Source organism: Condylura cristata, unplaced genomic scaffold (assembly GCF_000260355.1).
Source record: "Condylura cristata isolate star-nosed mole 26May11 unplaced genomic scaffold, ConCri1.0 scaffold00018, whole genome shotgun sequence".
Classification (NCBI taxonomy): domain Eukaryota; kingdom Metazoa; phylum Chordata; class Mammalia; order Eulipotyphla; family Talpidae; genus Condylura; species Condylura cristata.
The window spans coordinates 8,791,790-8,810,233 of NW_004567119.1; the positions used below are offsets into that span (position 1 = coordinate 8,791,790).

General features: G+C 49.5%; 1 protein-coding gene across 1 annotated transcript in view; it reads left to right on the plus strand.

The window, feature by feature from the left end:
* The window catches only part of ARHGAP10 (Rho GTPase activating protein 10), a 220,674-nt gene extending 203,446 nt beyond the window's left edge, over nucleotides 1-17,228 (plus strand). Inside the window, exons 21-23 of the mRNA XM_004685315.2 lie at nucleotides 12,627-12,779; nucleotides 13,779-13,870; nucleotides 16,502-17,228. Of these exons, the coding sequence (XP_004685372.1) occupies nucleotides 12,627-12,779; nucleotides 13,779-13,870; nucleotides 16,502-16,590 (334 nt within the window). The 3' untranslated portion in view covers nucleotides 16,591-17,228. The remainder of the gene's footprint in view (nucleotides 1-12,626; nucleotides 12,780-13,778; nucleotides 13,871-16,501) is intronic.
* The last annotated feature ends 1,216 nt before the right edge of the window (nucleotides 17,229-18,444 follow it).

The following is an 18,444-nucleotide window of genomic DNA, read 5'->3' on the forward strand; positions in this document are numbered from 1 at the left end:
CAGATTTCAGATGAAAAGGAACACTTCCTTTTGTGTGGCTAATGCCCATCTTCAGGATGGCAGTGTCTTCAGGAGAACTCTTTGTTGCTGCAGTGTTAGCAGGGCTTGGTCCCTCCGCTGTGGCAGTGCAGAGGAGCGGCAGGCGCGCGGCCCCCCACGAGAGGCACGGCAGGCGCGCAGCCCCCCACGAGAGGCACGGCAGGCGCGCAGCCCCTTTTTGAGTGTGGGGATGGTACAATTTCCTGTATCTTGTCTGGAATCTTCTCTCCAACTTTACAGAAGATATATGACACCATATTGACTGCACGCCTGTCCCTGGGTCTTGGAGAGGTCTTCTTGGTGTTGTGTTCTTGCCCTGGTCTGTGGCCTGACCCACGTCTGCCTTTGCTCTCCTGGAACCACAGGCTCTGAGAGGTGCAGAGCTTTGAGTTCCTAGCCAGAATGTTAATTGTTCATATCAAATTAAATACAAAAACGACTTTCCAAATGAGGTCCCATGTCTGAGATTTGAGTTAGTGGTTCTGTTGTTTAAGGCTGAAAAAAAAAATTATCTTGCTTTGTGTTCCATTTTAGTTTTTTTTTTTTTTTTTTGTCACAGTAATTGATCGCTTGTGGTGTGTGGGTTGGTTGGATGTGTCTCAACATCTGACTGCGAGTGAGGCCTCCTGAGCTCTTAAGTTGGGAAACTGAATAGACTGGGAGGCTCCCTGTAAGAATCAGATGGGACAGACTTTGCATCCTCACTCTGCTGCTTAAAACATTGGAGCTGGTATAAATTATTTAAGGAAGCCATGGCTTAGCCAGCTTATTTATAAAAGGGACAATAATAGCCTGCACCCCCTTGCATTGTCCTGAGGTTTCGAGGTGCCCTGCGTAATCAGATCTAACACTGCCTCATGCAGGGAGCTCCAGGCAGCACCTGCTTAGACGCACCTTCCCCCAAGAACCAATTTGGTATTCTTAGTCTAACTTGACCCGACTTCCTGGTTCAGTTATGTAATCTCACTAAATAGCTGGGGAAATAACCCTCCTACTAGTGAAGAATCCATAGATGTTGGCTGGAGGTTGTGCTTTTCTAGACGCTTCTGTAGTTAATCTGGGAGGGCTAGGCTAGTGCTCCTTTCCTTGCCTCTCTGAGCAGAGGTCTCCGTAAGAACCATGAGAACAGCAGCCTTGACACTACCTGGTCCAGGCGCCGGGCTCCCATGGGCCGCCAGCAGCATTTTAAATACTCTCAGAGTAGGGGTAACTACCTATCACAGCAGGTAACTGGTAACACAGCCAGGTGAGTGGCTGCAGGATTTTTCTTGGCATAGTTCTATTGCACCTGCTACAGCTGCACTTGGTAGCTCCTGTGTAAACATACAGTGCTCAGTTTGGGTGACAGCTATTTTCTACATCAGAACATTGTTGGGGGACACATTCCTGCCAGTCGCCATGTAGGCCCACAATGCCAAGAACTCTGAAGCCCTTTAATTTTCTGAAATAAAGTTGTCCAGCCAGCAAGCAAAAGTTCAGTCCTCTTACCTAATTCCACTGTGATAATCTGGAAGGAAGGAAAATGCACTGGGTGAAAGCTTGGTCCAGGGTGCAATTCTCAATCAGTGCTTTCATGGCAAAGCCCAAGGAAAGGACCAGGTCGGAGAGGACCTTATAAGGTATGAGGAGACCGGCTGGTGGTGTCCTTCCTGCTCAGGAGGGACTCCAGCCCAGAGCTCCCATGTCTCCCCGGGTGGGAGCGGAGTATCCTGTGCTGTCTGCTGCAGGGCCTTCCTGCTGCTTGTTCTAACCCTCTCTGCCTTCACACGCTTTTCTTAAGGGAGAACGAGTTCTTGCTCTTGGGTCCTGACTTGATGTATTGGCTTGATGTATTCTGCATGGGGGCGATTCTGTGCAGTCAGTGAGGCGCTCTTTGTGCTTTTGGATCTTGTGGATGGCTTCTGCCATCTACAGGAGCCGCTCCTCACCAGGCTGGTGAGGATGGGCGAGGAGGGGAGCAGAGGTGTCTCCGGGCTGTCTACCAGCATCATCGCTGCTGTCTGTGGCTCCTCCCCGCTATTCACTGCCAAATGGATTCTCATCTGACCCATCCCACCCAGGGGTCGCAGAGCGGCTCATGCTGCAGGTGTCTACAAATGGTTTGATTGGAACAGAGCCCCCGAGCTGTTTACATTTTGGTGCTGGCTTCTTTGCACCGTGATGATGGCAGAGGTGAGCAGTTACGAGGAAGACCACGTAGCCTACAAAGTCTCAAGTTTTTACTGTTGTTTTTTTTTTTTTTAACCCCCCAGAAGTTTGCTGACCTCTAATCTGTAAACAACACTCATCGTTTTGGTTTGTAAAACCCAGTTTCAAGAAGTGCTGTTAATTGCCATGTTTGTTTTTTTTCCTTATGGAAGCAACATTGCTCTACAATAGTGTGTGTGATTCAGAGGAATGGGCCCACAGTTATTTGGATGAATGTTCTTGGATGTATTGGCTTGATGTAGTCTGCATGGGGGCAATTCTGTGCAGTCAGTGAAGCGCTCTGTGTACTTTGGATCTTGCGGAGGCTTCTGCCACACCACATCCACCACCAAGGTACCCACAGTCCTTCACCACAGTCCTTTGGGCTCCTTACCCCTTTTGTTTCCCAAGTACTCACTCCTCTTCTGGTAACCTCAGCTCCACCCTCAGATTTCTAGGGTTTACTTTTAGCTTGGTTTTATCTGACCCTTTTTTTTTTCCTATTATATTCCATATAAATGGAACCACCCTGTATTTTTCTTTTCTTTCTTTCTTATTTCACGCAGCATAACCCCTTCAGTCCCACCCATGCTGTTGCAAATGAAGAGTTTGCATATATGCATTTTTAATGGCCGTATAGTACTGCATTGCAAATATGTAACACATCTTACTCTGCTCACATTGAGCACGTAGGTTATTCCCATAACTTGGGTATTTAAGTAGTGCTACTATGAGCACAGGAGTGCACATATCCTTTCAAATTAGAGATTTTGCATTCTTTGGGTTGATAAACTTGGAGAGGAATTGCTGGATCATATGGAGGATCTATTTCCAATGTTTTGAGAAAGCTGTACTATTTTCCATAGAGGTTCCACCAACCAACAGTGTATCACAGGTCCTTTTTCTCTGCACACTCATCAACACTTAATTGGTTCTGGACTTTTTGATGTAGGCCATTGTCACAGATGTGAGATGCTATCTGGGTGTGGTTTGAGTTTGCATTTCCCCAATAAGTGATGATGAGCCTTTTTTTTTTTTTCATGTGCCCATTGACCATAGGTATATGTCTTCTTTGAAAAAGTAGCATTTCAGCTCTTCTGCCAACTTAAAAAAGTTTGTCGTTGAAATTTATGAGTTCTTTGTAGATACTGGATATTATTAGCTCCTTGTTGGATGTATTTTCTTCCATTCAGTAATGTGTCTTTTCATTTTAATGCTTATTTATTTTTTGATGTAGAAGCTTTTAAGCTTGATGTTGTCCTATTTGCTTTTGTTTCCCCAAACACTGGTGCTGTTGTTGTGGAGTGTTTTGCCCATGATTTTTCCTATGTACTTTTATGGTTTCTAGCCTAACATCCATGTTTTTAGTAATTTTGAGTTGACTTTTTTTTTTGAAGATTTATTTTATTTGTACATACAGAACTGGAGTACAGGCCAGAGGCTCAGGGATGGTGAGAGGCTTCACCAGAGACAGAGTGGGGAGCAGAACAGGCAGATCTATGAAGTACACTGCTGAGGGGAGCAGCGGGCGGGCCAGAAGAGCTCTGCCACGCCATGTGGTCACCTCCGGGGCAGGCGGGAATCGAACTCATGTGGAAGTGGCTTTAGCTTCTCAGTGCAGTGCTTTAACCCACTGCGCCATCAGGGAGGGCCTTGAGTTGACTTTTTTTTTTTTGGGCATGCTTTTTTTTTTTTTTTCATGGTCTAGTTTCATTCTTTTGCATGTAGTACCCACTTTTCCCAACACTGTTGAAGAGACTTTCCTTTCTCTATTTATATTCTTGGCTCCATTGTCATGGATTAACTGCCTATATAATTGTGGGTTTCTTTCTGGACACTCAGTTCTATCCCTGTGTCTATTTTTATTCCAAATACCATACTACTTTGATTACTGTAGCTCAGTAGTGTAGTTTTACATCTGGGAGTAGTATGTTACCTCTGTTTTTCCTCTCTGTTTTCAGAATTGTATTCACTAATTTAAATATTTTCTGGTCACATAAATTCCAGTACTGTTTGTTCGTTTCTTTGAAGAATTCCATTGAAACACTGAAGAATTCAGTGAAATGTTGATAGGGATTGCATTAAATCTTTGGTAAGAAGGCCATTATAACAATGTTCACTCCTCCAATCCACAAGCAGTGAAGATCTTTCCACTTCTTTGTGCCTTTTAACAATGTCTTATGGCTTCTTTTAATGATGGCTTATAGTTTTCATTGTACAGGTCCTTCACTTTAAGTTTATTCCTAGATATTTAATACTTTTTGATGTACTAATTGTGCAAATTTAAAAAAATTATTTCTTTTTAGTTTGTTGTTTACCATAGAAATACAATTAAGTTATATAAATTTATTTTGTAACCTGCCGACTTTACTTGTAGTGATTTATTGTTTATGATAGTTTTTTTCCTTTTGGTGGAAACACTATAGTTTTCTTAATGGACAGTATCATGTTATTTGCATTAGTATTATTTTCTTTTCCAAATCGGATTCCTTTTATATCTTTTTGTTGCTTGGTTTCTCTGGCTAGGACTTCTAAAACTATGTTGGATAGTAGTGGTGAAAGTCAACATCCTTGTCGTAAACCAGTTCTTAGAGGAAAAGGATTCAATTTTTCACCATTAGTATAAAGTCAGCTTGATTTTGTCATTTATGGTCTTTAATATCTTTAAGTATGTTCCTTCTACCCTGACTTTGGAGAATTTTTCTCACAAATGTATGTTGGATTTTGTTAAGTGCTTTCTTTGCATGTATTAGTACGCTCATATGATTATCGTCTTCCCTTTCGTTGATGTGAATTACACTGATTCTTTTTGGGGCGTCATCCTTGCATCCCTGGAATAAATCCCATGACATGCAATCTTTTAACACATTGTTGAATTCGCTAAGATTTAGTTGAGGGTTTTTACATCTCTGTTCATTGGGGATATCAGACTGTCGCCGTCCTTTGGTGATATCAGAGTAATGTTGGCCTGGTGATGCTCTTATTAGAGTAATGCTGGCCTCATAAAATATGTAGAGGTGCTGTTAAGTTTATTGAGGGTGGTTGCTTTGGTTAACAACAACAACATAACAAAAACAACCCAAACCCAAGAAATCCACTTTGGTACAGTGCTGGCCGCCTTTATTTGGATTTCACTAGTTTGTTCTTCACTCATGGTCTTCTTTTGTCCTAGGATCCCTTCCAGGATGCATTTAGCTTGTTGTTGTTGTTAATGGCATCATCCACTTCATATCTTTAGTTTTCCTCTTTGACACAGGTTATTTGCTGACTTTTGGTCAATAAATGCCGTAGTGGTGATATCTGAGAAGCGAGAGAGAAGGCCTGACTCAGAAACATCAAATACTATCTGCAGAGGCTGGTAGTGCCAGCTGGGGGCTGGGCTCACAGGGTCGCTGCATTTACCATCCTCCTCCTTGTCACAGACTCGAACTAGGGAGAAGTGTCCTTTTGATTTATGAAGAAAGGAACAAGCTTGGGGAGATTAAAAATTCGGTACATGAGCAGAGGTGGTTTTGGAACCCAGGTCTCTGTAAAGTGGTGGCATCACACACATTTTAATGAATGTGATGACCACCCACTGGCTGCTGTTTCCTACCTTTCTCAGAGGGTCCTGTCCTCAGAGGATCTCTGACTCCCATTACTCCCCATTATTCTCTTTGTATCCTTCTCCAGCCACTCAGAAGAACTTGAGCTGTGAACACTACACAGTTGCATCAAAGTGGAGTTTAATGGCACATGACCTAGAAAGTGACTTTCACCTTTCTGAGATTTAGTCTTTCCATAAGTGATGCAGCACTATTGCTTTGCTGGGAATAAGTGTATTAATGTAAACACGTGGCAGCGGTAAGAACTGACCGTCACGAGGTGATGATGATATTGATAATGGCAGGAAGGTAGTCACAGCTCAGGCCAGACAACAGCCCTCTCCAAAAAATCTTCCTAGATCACCAAGTGCAAACTAGATGATCTGCTTCTGTGCCCTGGAGAACCCACGGCAGCTTTCTACACGATCCTCGCTGACCCATTATGATCCCGAGTTTGTTATTCTCTGCTCCTGTGACTGTATTCATGGAGAGCAGATGTCGTAGTTCACTGGGGGATGCCGCCCAGATCTAGAGAGGGTCCTGTGATTCTCAGACAGTGAATGATGGGCGAATAGGGTCCATTTAGAACTCCACTAATGCCCTACTTGCACAGAGGTTGTTCACTTTTCTCCACCACTGTCTTCCCAAATGGGCTCATTTGGAACCTGCTCTGTGCTGGCTGTGGAATTCTCCCTCTCTGGCACTTAAGGAATAACTGTGGCATTTATTTGAACAGAGATTTCCCATAATATACAGTTCTACAATATTTCCTTCTGTCTTTATTAACATTTTCAAACACTTTTGCCCAGGACAGCTGTTCTAGACTTATGCTGTATGCTTCCCAGGCTGGCATGGAAGATCATTTCACTAATGTGTTAGCTTCTGCTTAGAGACCTTGCAAATGAGGTTTTGAAATCTTTCATTCAGAGCACAAACTTCTGGTTTGGTTCTGATATCACATAACCATAGTCAGCTTTCTTGATATTTGGGGGGATTTTTAATCACTACACATAAGCAGCTGTTTCTTTTCTGGATACATATTCTCTCCTGGTCTGTATCCTTTGAATTTTAAATCTTGTCAGTGTTCCAAAAGTGTGGAATCAGGTAACCATCAGCCCTGCCCAAGCCTGACCCATCTCTGCTATGCAAGAAATGTTTGTGAGGTGTGAGAATACGCCTGTGACTGGCTCAGCTGTTGATGAATTTTAACAGTTAAGCACACATCACCGCCACTCCCATTTCTGAAATGTTTGTGCTCTTCTACTGCCAAAAAAGTTTTAAATATGCATGGCTCATAGAGTCTGGTACTGGAGAAGATTGGGTCACAGTTTGAATCAGAAGTTGCTAATACTGCTGATTTGTTCCAGTTTATAAAAATAAACTAGTAAAGTATACACACACACACACACACACTCACACACATACACACAGAGCTACTGTGACCATTTCATGTCGTTCATGTTTTATTCTTCCTCACCATAAAAGTTACAGGGGCTTTCCCTAAAACACAGACCTAGAACTGTTTTTCTAAAGCAAGAGTTGATTCTCTCCAGTTGCACAAATGCTTATTTGCCTGGCTGCTTACTGGGGTCCCAGCCTCGACCCCGTGAGTACTGTCAGACTCAGAATCGCTCACCCTTGCCTCCAAGTTAAGTTGGTGGGTTTCTAATATGCGGATCTCTAAGAATGAGCGTATGAGTTAGCAATGTGAAATCCGTACATGTTTCTATCCGTACATGCCCCCCCCCCTTTTTTTTAACCTTGTTTCTTGCTTTTCTGGAGAAAGAGCCACTTCAAGAAAGGTAGTGATGTTGGCTCTTCTGTTCTGAAAGTGGAGAGGAATCTAGCTGAAGGGGAGATTCTTTGAGTGTGGTGCATGAAACTGGGAAGCTAGTAAGACATTAGTATTTCTATTTAATTTATTTTTGTTTGGGTAAGTGGTTTCTGAGCTTTTCAGGAAAGGTTGATGTCTATTTTTGTGAACACACTCTCACTTCCAGCAAAGGTGGCATGTAGGGACTTCTTAGTGACTGGTGGGCAGCTCTTTCTTCACTCAAACTGGTGATTAGTGACCCTGACATTCCTACCCATTAACAACCTTAGTTATGTTTGTACACATCTGTGGGGTACCGAGGACCCCAATCTGTTAAGGAGTACAAGCTCTAAAAGGGATTCATTTGGTCATCTGCACACACAAAGGAAACAGACTCTTAGCATCAAAGATTTTTTTTTAAAAGATTTATTGATTTATTCATACAGAACTGGGGTACAGGCCAGAGATGTGGAGGGTGAGAGAATTCACCAGAGACAGAGTGGGGAGCAGAACAGGCAGATCGACGAAGTCCACTGCTGAGGGGAGCAGCGGACGGGTCAGGAGAGGTCTGCCGCGCCCTGTGGTCACCTCCGAGGCAGGCGGGGATCGAACTCATGCCGAAGTGGCTTAAGCTTCCCAGTGCAGTGCTTTAACCCAATGTGCCACCAGGGAGGGCCAGCATCAAAGATTTTTAATGACTTAGTGTACATAGAGTGTGAGAAGAATTTCAGGTAGCAGTTTCGCAGTGAAATTTCCCAAATCACCCATCTCCTTATGGGCAAATGACCCGCCCAACAGGTTTAGCATGAAGCAGGGACAGTGAGGTTTGAAACCTTGCCACAAACCTAAAATACCTTTTGACAAGGAACCACAACAAAGGAATCAGGTCAGCTCCAGAGAACTGGGACAGGAGGAGATGATAGTGCAGCATGAAGTCGATTCAAGGACCACCATTGTCTCTGCAGGAACTAGCAGCCTCCCTTGTGTCTGTCACCTTGTGCCTCTTTTCCAAGTCTCTTCAGGTGTCTCCATGTGTCTGTCCTCCATATATCTCCTTCCAGGAGTGCCAGGGTGCCGGCCAGAATTGAAAAATCAAGAGGTCCTTCCTGCTGCCTTCCCACTTCCAGTTCCCACTAGCGCCTCCATCAGGAAGTCCAGTTCATGGCATGCTGGGATTTTTGGTTCCAGGTGTTTGCTTGTAAACTGGGGTGGGGAAGACGGCACCTACCTGTGCTTCTCTTTCATGGAGGTGCATCTGTCACCGTTCAAGGGTCAGCAGGAGGAAGGAAATCAGTTTTAAAAGGACGTTTAACTTTAGGAAGCAGTGGAAGAGGGAATTCAAAATAATTGCTTATGTTCTGGCAGGTAATGCACCTTTTTTTCCTTAGAGTTCCTCATTTTAATCTTTAACTCAAATCCTTTTTTAACAGAGATTCTCCCCTGAGCCACTGGTTATAAATAAATGACCAGAGCCATTATTGGACTACTTTCTCAGTTCTCCCAAGGATGATAATACAAAAAAAAAACCACTACAAAATTTAAAATTAGAAGGTGCTTGCAAGCTACCTCATCAGCCTGGTGTGGCTTTGTGGATGTTGGAGAAGAGACCAGACTCGTGGATGAGGCCAGAGAACTCCACCAGTCACAGAAATGGCATGTGTGGAGTATCACTTCCTCACGCCAGAGCAGAGTGGGGTGTGCCAGAGAGGAACTTCGAGCCTTGATGAGGGGCAGTGACACCTGCTCTTTGCACCGAGGTGACAGTCTCTTTTCCCCAGGCTGTTCTGTGAGCATTCTTGGAAAGATAGTCTAGGACAGCAGCAACCACTACCTCGTCTCACTAGAAAAGCAGAAACACAGGAGACTTACAGAGAATTTCCCTTGACACACAGGTATCTAGAATCAGCCTGAAGTGTAGGAGAGGTACTCATTTATTACCTGTATGGATGCTTTAGACTTAACTCTTTCCTTGGACCCGAGTTGAGAAAAACTGCTAGACTTTTGCTATGGACTGCCTTCCCTAAAATGCCTAGCATTCCTCTAAAATGTTTTAAAGAGGGAAAAAAGGAATAATATTTTTTACCTTGGGGGCGGGGTGGTGGAATTATAACTGTTCTAAAGAATCATACACAAATTTTTGATCCTTATTTCCCAAAACAAAACCAATGCCCACATCTACTTCTCGAAAAAAGGGGGAAGATTGATATAAGGAAACACATATTTTCCATTTCTTGCTTTCAAATATACCTGGACAGTTTGCTTTGGGGAGATCGCTGGCAAACACACCATTGTCTGACCCCTGCTGGCTGGGGCGAGAACTCTCGTCAGGCATCGACTGTGGTGTCATCCTGACCCCTCCCGTGGAGAAACCAGCAGAAGCTTTCTCGTATCCAGGCAGCGGCTCTTTTCAGTTTCCCAACTGTGTCACGTTCCCTGGGTCTCCTCTTCCCAGGAGTCCTGATTCCCTACACAGTTCACTGCCTGTTCTCCACAGACATTGTTCTCAGACTTGGATTTTCTCTCTCTTTTAACAGTATTCCACCTGTTCACACTGGTGCCCTTGTGAGATTCTGAAACTCAAAGAAGGACCTAGCCAGGGCTTCCACAAGACTGGGGGGAAACCAGGGACTCCCCTTCAGTCATTTCCGTCTCCACGTGAAGTCTGGAAGGTGACCTCGGCGACCCAGCTAGTACTGGGCCATGTCGCACTGTCCCATCAAGCAACAACAAAAAATAAGCAGTGAGACAGAAAAGGCTGAGGCAGAGAACACGACCGAGGACGGGTTACTGCTTCTCAGCTCCTGTCTGGAGCTGAACAGCAGAGCTGCATCCAGCTAAAACTAACTTCTGCGTCTGCCCTTACAGTAACCCCTTCCTTTTGCAAAAGGGGATGCTTTCCCTGTACACAAACAAACCCAACCAAACACAAAAGCAAAAAATTCAGCCACTTGTTCTGAAAACAAAGAGGTACGAGGCTTAAGTGGGTAATAGCTGCAGAATGGATCCTCTTTATGTTTAAAGAGCCATCTGTACTGCCACGCTCACTTGACCTCCACCCTGTAGCGGTCTTAGAAGCAGACGGATGGCCGTCATCTAATTGCTTGACTATTTATGACTGGGAAGGGCTGTTGGAGGCGTGGTGTAACTTCTCATCTTCCCCACCACCACCCCAGAGTCCCTTGACTGACTGCCAGGAGATAGAGCAGCAATTGTTTTGCTAACTGTGGTCTTAAATTCTCTGTCAGAGCGTCACACGGCCCTTCCACTCCTTTTCTGATTAGTCAGACACCATTAAAGGTTCATTTTCTGCAAAAGAATGGAGTGACTTTTGCTGCTGGGGATACAGATCATTTTGAGATTTATAGGTGTCTTTGCTTGGCATGAAATAGGTTTTATGACTTACAAATGAATGGCTGGGTGGGGGGGCTGTAAATAAGGCGTTCGTAGAATGTTGTTTTGATGCCCCCTTTCCTGATCAAAGGATAGGGATGCACTAAATATCAAGTCTATAATGCAGTGCTCCATGTACCTGATTTATGAAGTCCAGCTTTAGCTTTAGAGCAGTTCACTGCTCAGAGGATCATTGGTGATTTCATGGGCCCGTCATTCTACCTGGCTTTGGGGGTTCTGCAGAAAAAGAGCTAAAGACCTGATTTTGCCCCACAGAGGAGTCTATCAGGAACTATCACAGAAGAACTCACACTACCCCACTGTCCCATTTATTAGTGTGACAGGCCTGTGGCTAGGCCTGTGAAGGTCTGTGACTCAGAGGGCCCAGAGCAGGGGTGTAGGGGAAGACTGGGCAGGCAGGCCTGGAGCTGAGTGAGGGAGGAACAGGCTGAGAGTGGAAGAGCCAGGGGTGAGCGTGAGCATTGGTGGGTAAGTCGGGTCAGGGACAGACAGGCGGGGGTGCCTCTGGAGGGTGAGGAGGGTTCTTGGGGAGGAAGATGGGTCGATGGAGTCTAAGGTGGCTCAGGATGCGCAACAGAGTAGGCTAAGTTGGAGGAAGGGGCTGGGGGCTTGGCGGGAAGACTGGTGACGCCAGGGAGGATGGTTCACCACGTGATTGTCGAGAGAAGGAAACAACTGCGCACTGCCTGAGTGATAACCGCTCTCACTGAGCTGTAGAAGAAGAAACTGTCGAAGGGTGGGAAGCTCGTGGAATCTGTTCTTAGCCCAGGAGGGTGAATCTCAGGTGAAGAGCATCTGGTTTGAGGCACCATAATACCTATGTGTTGAAAGTGGAGTTGACAGAAGTGACAGCTTCCAGCTCTGCTCGCTGCGATAAACTTCATACCTCTAGGTCGCAAGCCTCTGGTTTGCAGATACTTGGAAAAATAATTTAACTCAGATCAACACACTTGAGAAAGTTATCCATTGCAGAAGCACTAATTAACGTAACTTCACTGTCTGCTGCCTTTTGTTAACCGGCACTTCCAGAAGCCTGTTCAACTTTTTACATTAAATGACAGAAATATTGCACATCTTAGGAACTTGGGGACCACCGTGGGTCCCACTGCTCCTCGGTGTCATCCCTGGACAGTGGCCTTTGCTCCTCTCTCAGAGTTTCTATGTCCAGCGGCCACTTTTCTGAGTTGCCATATGTAGTTCTCATGACCAGATAAAAGAGCTTTAAACACTAACTTTTGGAACCATAGAGCCCGGGCTTGACTACAGGTTCTCTTGGCTTTCCTTCTGAACCCAAAACATGGGGTCACCCCTGCAAGCAACTACCTTGGGCACCTGGCTCCAGGTGTGCTAGCTCGTGAACACCCACGGTGCTGGGCTGGACAAGGCGAGGTGTGTGGATAAAGGTGACAGGGCACCTCCAGTTTCTGGCTGTGGTTTGTGGAACTGCAGACCTGAGAGGATGCGGCGAGGGCTCTGTGCAGTCGGTTATTGGGAGAGAAGCGGGAGCACTCACCCCGGCCACCGGCATCGGGGCACCCTGTACCCTCATTCCCTCTGTGTGTTAATCTTGTCCTTCTGCCTTCTTGCTTCAGTCCAAGCCAGACTCGGCCATCGCTGGTCCAGTGGCTTAACCCACAGAGTCCAAGCACACCAAGTTGCAGTCCAGCTGTTACACCTCCTTCACCCAAGTCCTCACCTTTCCCCAGCCCTCTTCCTGCCTCAGTGGCCGAAAAGCCACCGGAAAGGTATGTGGTTTGGAATTCTGTGGAGAATGTGGGGGCAAAGGGGCTGGGCCAGCCCGAGAGTGCGCCTGTGTTCTCTGCTCGAGAAGGCTTGCTCAGGAAATGGGCCCTGGACATTGCGGAGAGGACATTTACAGCCTTGTCTGTGCCTCTGTCTCTCAGTAAGGGGAATTTGCCTCATGTGAGACCTGCCTGGACCTACTTTGTTTTGCTGCTGGTTGTGCTTTTATGAAGCCACTGATTTTGAACGACTATCGGTAGATATAAAGCGCAAGCTTTGCTGTAAAGAAAGTGAACTGGGCACTGGGAGCAGTGATGAATATGGTGCCACTTAGCTGGCATGAGGCCGGAGGCTCTGGAGCAAACCTGTCCTCCAGGGTAGGTGGCTGCAGGTCTTCCCACAGCAGTGCCTCTGCAGTCAGGGTGCCGCCTTGTGCTTGAGCTGGACTTGGCTGCCGGCACAGCCTTCCCCCTCCCCTGCAAGGCCCTTTCCCCAGAGGACATGGCGATCAGGAGTGAGCCGCTGAACCTGATGTGCCCTCTGGCGGCGGAGTGACGGGGTCTCTAAAGAAGACCCTCACGAGAACAGCACGCCCTCCCCCAGCAGTGTGGAGGCCGAGCGTGGGTGTGGACAGGAGGAAGCCATGTCCCGTAGCAGAAGCCACTTACCTGCGTGGCCCCTGCTGGCCTCGGTTGCCGACACACCCAGCCCTGTGGTTCTGATAGTACCCAGGGAGGCAAGGGCATCCACTGGGCGGGTGTCTGTGTGGGTGTGTCTGTGTGGGTGTGGCAGGTTCCGACTTGCAGCGTCATTTCCGGACAGCTGACTACTGTGCTGTTGCCCGAGGTTGACTCCGCACTGCTCTCTACTGCTCTTTCTGGAAGGAGTCAACCCCCCCACCCCCCCGCAGCGGCATGCAAGCGAGGTGGCTTAGGCAGGCGGGGAGGCCCCTCTCTGCTGGCTTCCCCTGGAGTCACCTGTGTCCCCTTGTCTCCTTCCAGCGCCAGCAGCCGGAAGGCCCGCGCAGTATACCCGTGTGAGGCAGAACACAGCTCGGAATTATCGTTTGAAGCTGGAGCGATTTTTGAGGATGGTAAGTGTTCGTGGGGGCTCTGGGAGGGCTGGGGGAGGCTGGGTTAGCGGCTGACGGTGTGGTGTCTAGGGCACAGGTCTGTCCCTTGGCAGCTGGGGCGGGAGAGCCCCAGGCACGGTGTCCTGACAGCGTCTGTAACGCTTCTGCCTCAGTCTCTTCTTCGGCCCGTCCGACTCTCTGGTCTTAGAACGTCTCTCTCGCGAAGTGAACCGGCCGGCACCGCGCAGTTCGGAAAGGCTCTGACGGCCGGCCTGCATTTTCCGCTCCCAGCCTGGGTCCCAGGGCCTCAGCTTCACCAAATCAGGGAAGAGTAGGACGCTCGAGAAGTGCAATTCCCTTGCCACTCACGTGCTGTGAGTGGCTCTGGCTGGTGGGAGCAGTGGATAAAGCTCCAGACACGGGCATTGCCTTTGCATAGTGAAACCGGGGCACAGATTGTATCTGAGTGTCTAACAGCCAAGCACAGACGAGCGGGAGCTATGCCCGGCCTAATGTGTCCGCGTTCTCCTATGCTGCCGTTTCAGTGGGTGTCTCTTTTCTTCCCCCTCTCGATTTCTTCCTTCTCAGGTCCTGCTCATTATGAAATTCACTGGTTGCTGTGGAAACGGTGATATCGAGTGTGTGTGCATGTATGTGTGCGTGTATGTAGCTGTGTAGCTGCCCAGGAGGGTTCCAGGGAAGCAGCGAGAACCTCAGATGCTTCGGGCGGAGTGGTTGATTGCCAGAACGTTTAGAACACGTCAACACGACGCATAGTGTGTACTGTCAATAATGCAGCCCGGCCTCGTTTTTCCTTCTTAGAGAGCAGGTTGCCTCGTGTCCAATAGATTGCTCTCGATGGGTGCTGTGAGCCCGGGAGAGCCAGAGGCTCCTGATAGCATCAGAAAACAAGCAATTGAACAGGAAAAAAAAAAAAAAAAAGCCCCATATACAACAGACTTTTACTTTGTGGAGAAATTTTGCTTTGGGAATAGAAACAAGATTCTTCTTCTCATCACCAGCACAGAGAAACCTGGCATTTGGCCAGCTACTGACCTGGGCAGAAGGTGCATCAGTTGGGATGCTTTTGGCCAGGTAACAGACTGACACTAATCACTAAATCAGTCATGGAAATAGACCGACTCCCGGTGGGCGTCTGGAAGCAGCCTCCAGGGCTGGAAGCTTCTCGAGCTTCCTAACGCTGCCGTGGGCGACCGGCAGCTTTGCCGCGCCGCCCTCGGCCTGTGGTCGGGGCCTGTGACTGGCTCACCCAGCCGGGGCGAGAGGCGCCTCCGCGCCCCAGAAGGCGGCCTGGTCTGCCTGTTCCTTTTGAAAGTACAAGAAGCTACTACTGTCCTCCTTTACCTGCCCGCACGTCTCAGTTGCCAGAGTGGCCGTTTACCCGCATCTGTCACGGGCAGGGGCAGGGACTGAGACCCAAGGGCACCGGCCCCGGGACCCGCCCCGGACGCACGGCTGTGTCTGTGGCTGTGGCTGTGGCTGTGGCTGTGGCTGTGGCTGTGGGCGGGCACCTGCACCGGCTCCCGTCAGCCTGCGCAGCAGAAGGGCGGAGCGCACCTGGCCTGGAGGCTGTGGCGCGGGCTCTGCAGTCCCTGTGCCCGCCGGAGCCCCGGGCAAGTGTGGGGTCTGTGTGTGCACCCCATAGACTCCCGCTCACGTCACACGCACGTCACACGCACGTCACACACACATGCCCACGCAATGCCTTGGCGTGCCAGGGACGCGGCTGCGTGTCGCGCCAGGCAGTGCTCCCCTGGCTCTGCCATGCTGTGACCGGCTGCGTCCCAGCGTCCCCCTGCACCCCGCCCTTCAGGAGTACTGGAGCTTCGCTTGGCCCTGGGTTTCCTAGGGTCCGTTCTTTAAGATAGAGAAAATCAGAGGTGCTTGAGCAGGACTGGCCTTCCCGTGTGGGTTTGCATGGTCACCTCTGGGCACCGTTGCTTCTTAGGGCATTTATAACTAATGAGAAGTGCGTGCCCAGAGCGGGGCTGCTGGTGCTCTCGCTGCAGTGGCTAAGGCCAGGGGTTGTCCTCTGGAGACTGACCTGCAGGCCAGACCGAACCGGCCTCCGCTTCTGGGGAGCCAGGCGGTGCTCACCGCTGTGCAGAGGTGCGGTTGGCCAGAAACGCGGCTCGTGCAGGCCTGGATGTGTTTCTCCTGCGCCACTTGTCCGTGGGGAGCCTCTGGCTGTCCCCAGTGCTCCAGCCATGCCGCCTGACTCTTGGACTCATTCAGAAAACAAGAGAAACCATTCATGGCCTTTGCAGAAGTTGGAATCTGAGGCCTAGGGATGCCCTGGCTTGGATTCTAGAATTGAAAGAGAAGCTCAGGAATGAAGTAGCTCAGTCACTGTTCCTTACTCTGCTCTCACTGTGTGGCCCTGAACTTAAGTTGTGAGAGTTCTAGAAAATTCACTGAGCTCCGATGTACATAATGAACTGGGAGGAGCCAGACTCGAAGCCGGGAGGTGGGTTGGGACGCCGCTGTGAAATTGAGCAGATCTCATTAAAACCCTCCGTATAGACTGGCGACAAGATAGTCCAGAACGGACCCATTTTCTACAGTGAATAACACGAAGCAAGTACTTGCAGGCACTTTGTGAAGAATGATTTTTTTTTTTTCCCTTTGCAGTGCAAACCTCGAGGGAACCTGGCTGGCTGGAGGGGACTCTGAATGGCAAGAGGGGCCTGATTCCACAGAACTATGTCAAGCTGCTGTAGCACCTGGCCTGTGAGGACCCCACACGGACCCTGGCCCCAATCTTCCTCCTCCTGGCTGGAGCCCACAGCCTCCTGGACGCACGCGAACCACACACCACGATGGCTCTCCAGGGGCGGGAGGGGGCAGACTGCCAGAGCTGGGGAGAGGGACGCACGGCCAGGACTGAGCGCTCTGTGGAGTGGGAGAAGATTGGCAGAGTGGACTCTGCCCTCGACAAGCCTGGGACTGGCGATTTTTCCTTCTCCAGCCTCTAGCAGGAGCGGGCGGCGTTTTGTGCCAGCACAACCTTCTCCTCCGCTGGCCGTCACGCCACTGGACTCCCCTGTGCGTCCCTCCGGTATCTGAAACGGACCTGCCTGCCCTCTGAGTGTTGCTTGCAGGACGTGCTCTTGGCCCAGGCAGGCGAGGCGTGGTAGTGGCCGCTGCTGAAGGCCAGGAAGTTAAGTGAGCCCAGCCCAGAGGTACCAGGAGGTGCCCCTTCCTCACCGGCCTGCTGGAGACCACAGACTCGCTCTCCCCAGGGCACACGGCGTATTTATAACAGGCTTCTTGTTGGTGCTTCCCACCTGTGTGCTGTTTTCCAGACACCACCTTTTGCCCCAAGGCCTCTGTAAATGAAATAAAATGTAATTTACTATCTGGTTTGTGTGGTCACGGTGGGGAGGGCGGACGAGACAGTCGCTCCCCCTGTGACGTTTTTTCATCTAGCAGCTATTGCACAGACACGCATCCCCCCGGATGCGGTTAGGGTCACAGGTGGCGTTGATGGACGAGGAGTCTGGCTTCTGGTACCAGGGCGGGTCCCCAAGGGGCCTCCTGGGAGGCCGCCTCCAGCCACCCACAAGGGCCTTCCCCGGGCTGCGTGACCTCCGGCCAGGGAGCAGGGTGGGCACTGGCTCCCTGCCGGCTTGTGTGGGGGTTACTCCTGGACCCTGGAGGCCGGCCACCGACACGCTCCGTTGTGTGACTGTCCCGACCCCTTCCCGCCCTCTCTTTTCCAGGCCGAAGTGCTGGTGTCTCCCTCTGCATTACGCCCAGCTGCAGGACAGCAAGTCAGGCCCTCAGGCCCTCCAGGAGAAGCCTCGGCCAAAGGGACTGTCAGCAGGGACCCCAGCGAGGGCAGCCCTGCCCTGATGCTTGCTCATTCTTCGCAGACTTCGGAGGGGCCCAGTGGCAGGCCCGCCCAGCCTCGGGGTCACGAGTCCCAGAATGTGGCTTTCACCGCTGGTGACCTCAGGATTCCAAGGACGCCAAGGCCTGCTTGGGGTGGAGTTTGGGGTGGGGGCAGGTCTGGTGCGCCTCTTCCCCACAGCATTCCTGGGCCAGCGGACTTGTCACCTGAGAATTGGTCACGGGACGGAGCTGTGTCTGCTCTTCTCCAGATGAGTTGATCCAAGGGCGTGATGCGTCTCGGGTTTGAAGTCGCCTTCCTGAGACTGTAGGTGTCAAACTTGGGGTTGTGTATGTATAGGGGGACAGGGCTGTTCAAGAGGATTCAGGAAACGCGTAAAGATAAAGACAGTCTCGGTGCAGTGTATTACGATCCTGAGCTGCGGTAAGTATTGAGACTGCCGAGGATCCTGGGGTGGAGGCCTGTGCGTGGGCAGCTGGCCCAGGCCTGGGGGTGGCATAACCCCCCAGGTCCTGTTTTAGAGGCCTCCTTTGCCCACAGCTGAGGGATCTAGAAGGGAAACTTGGCTTATGAGCAGGGGTTACTGAGTACCCCACTTTACAGAGTCACTGATGGAAAATACAAGGCCCAGAGGTGGCAGTGGTCAGCTCCAGTGAGTGGGGGAACCGATGGCCTGGCTATACCCCTAGTGGGGGATCCCCACAGGCATGGACATCAGAAC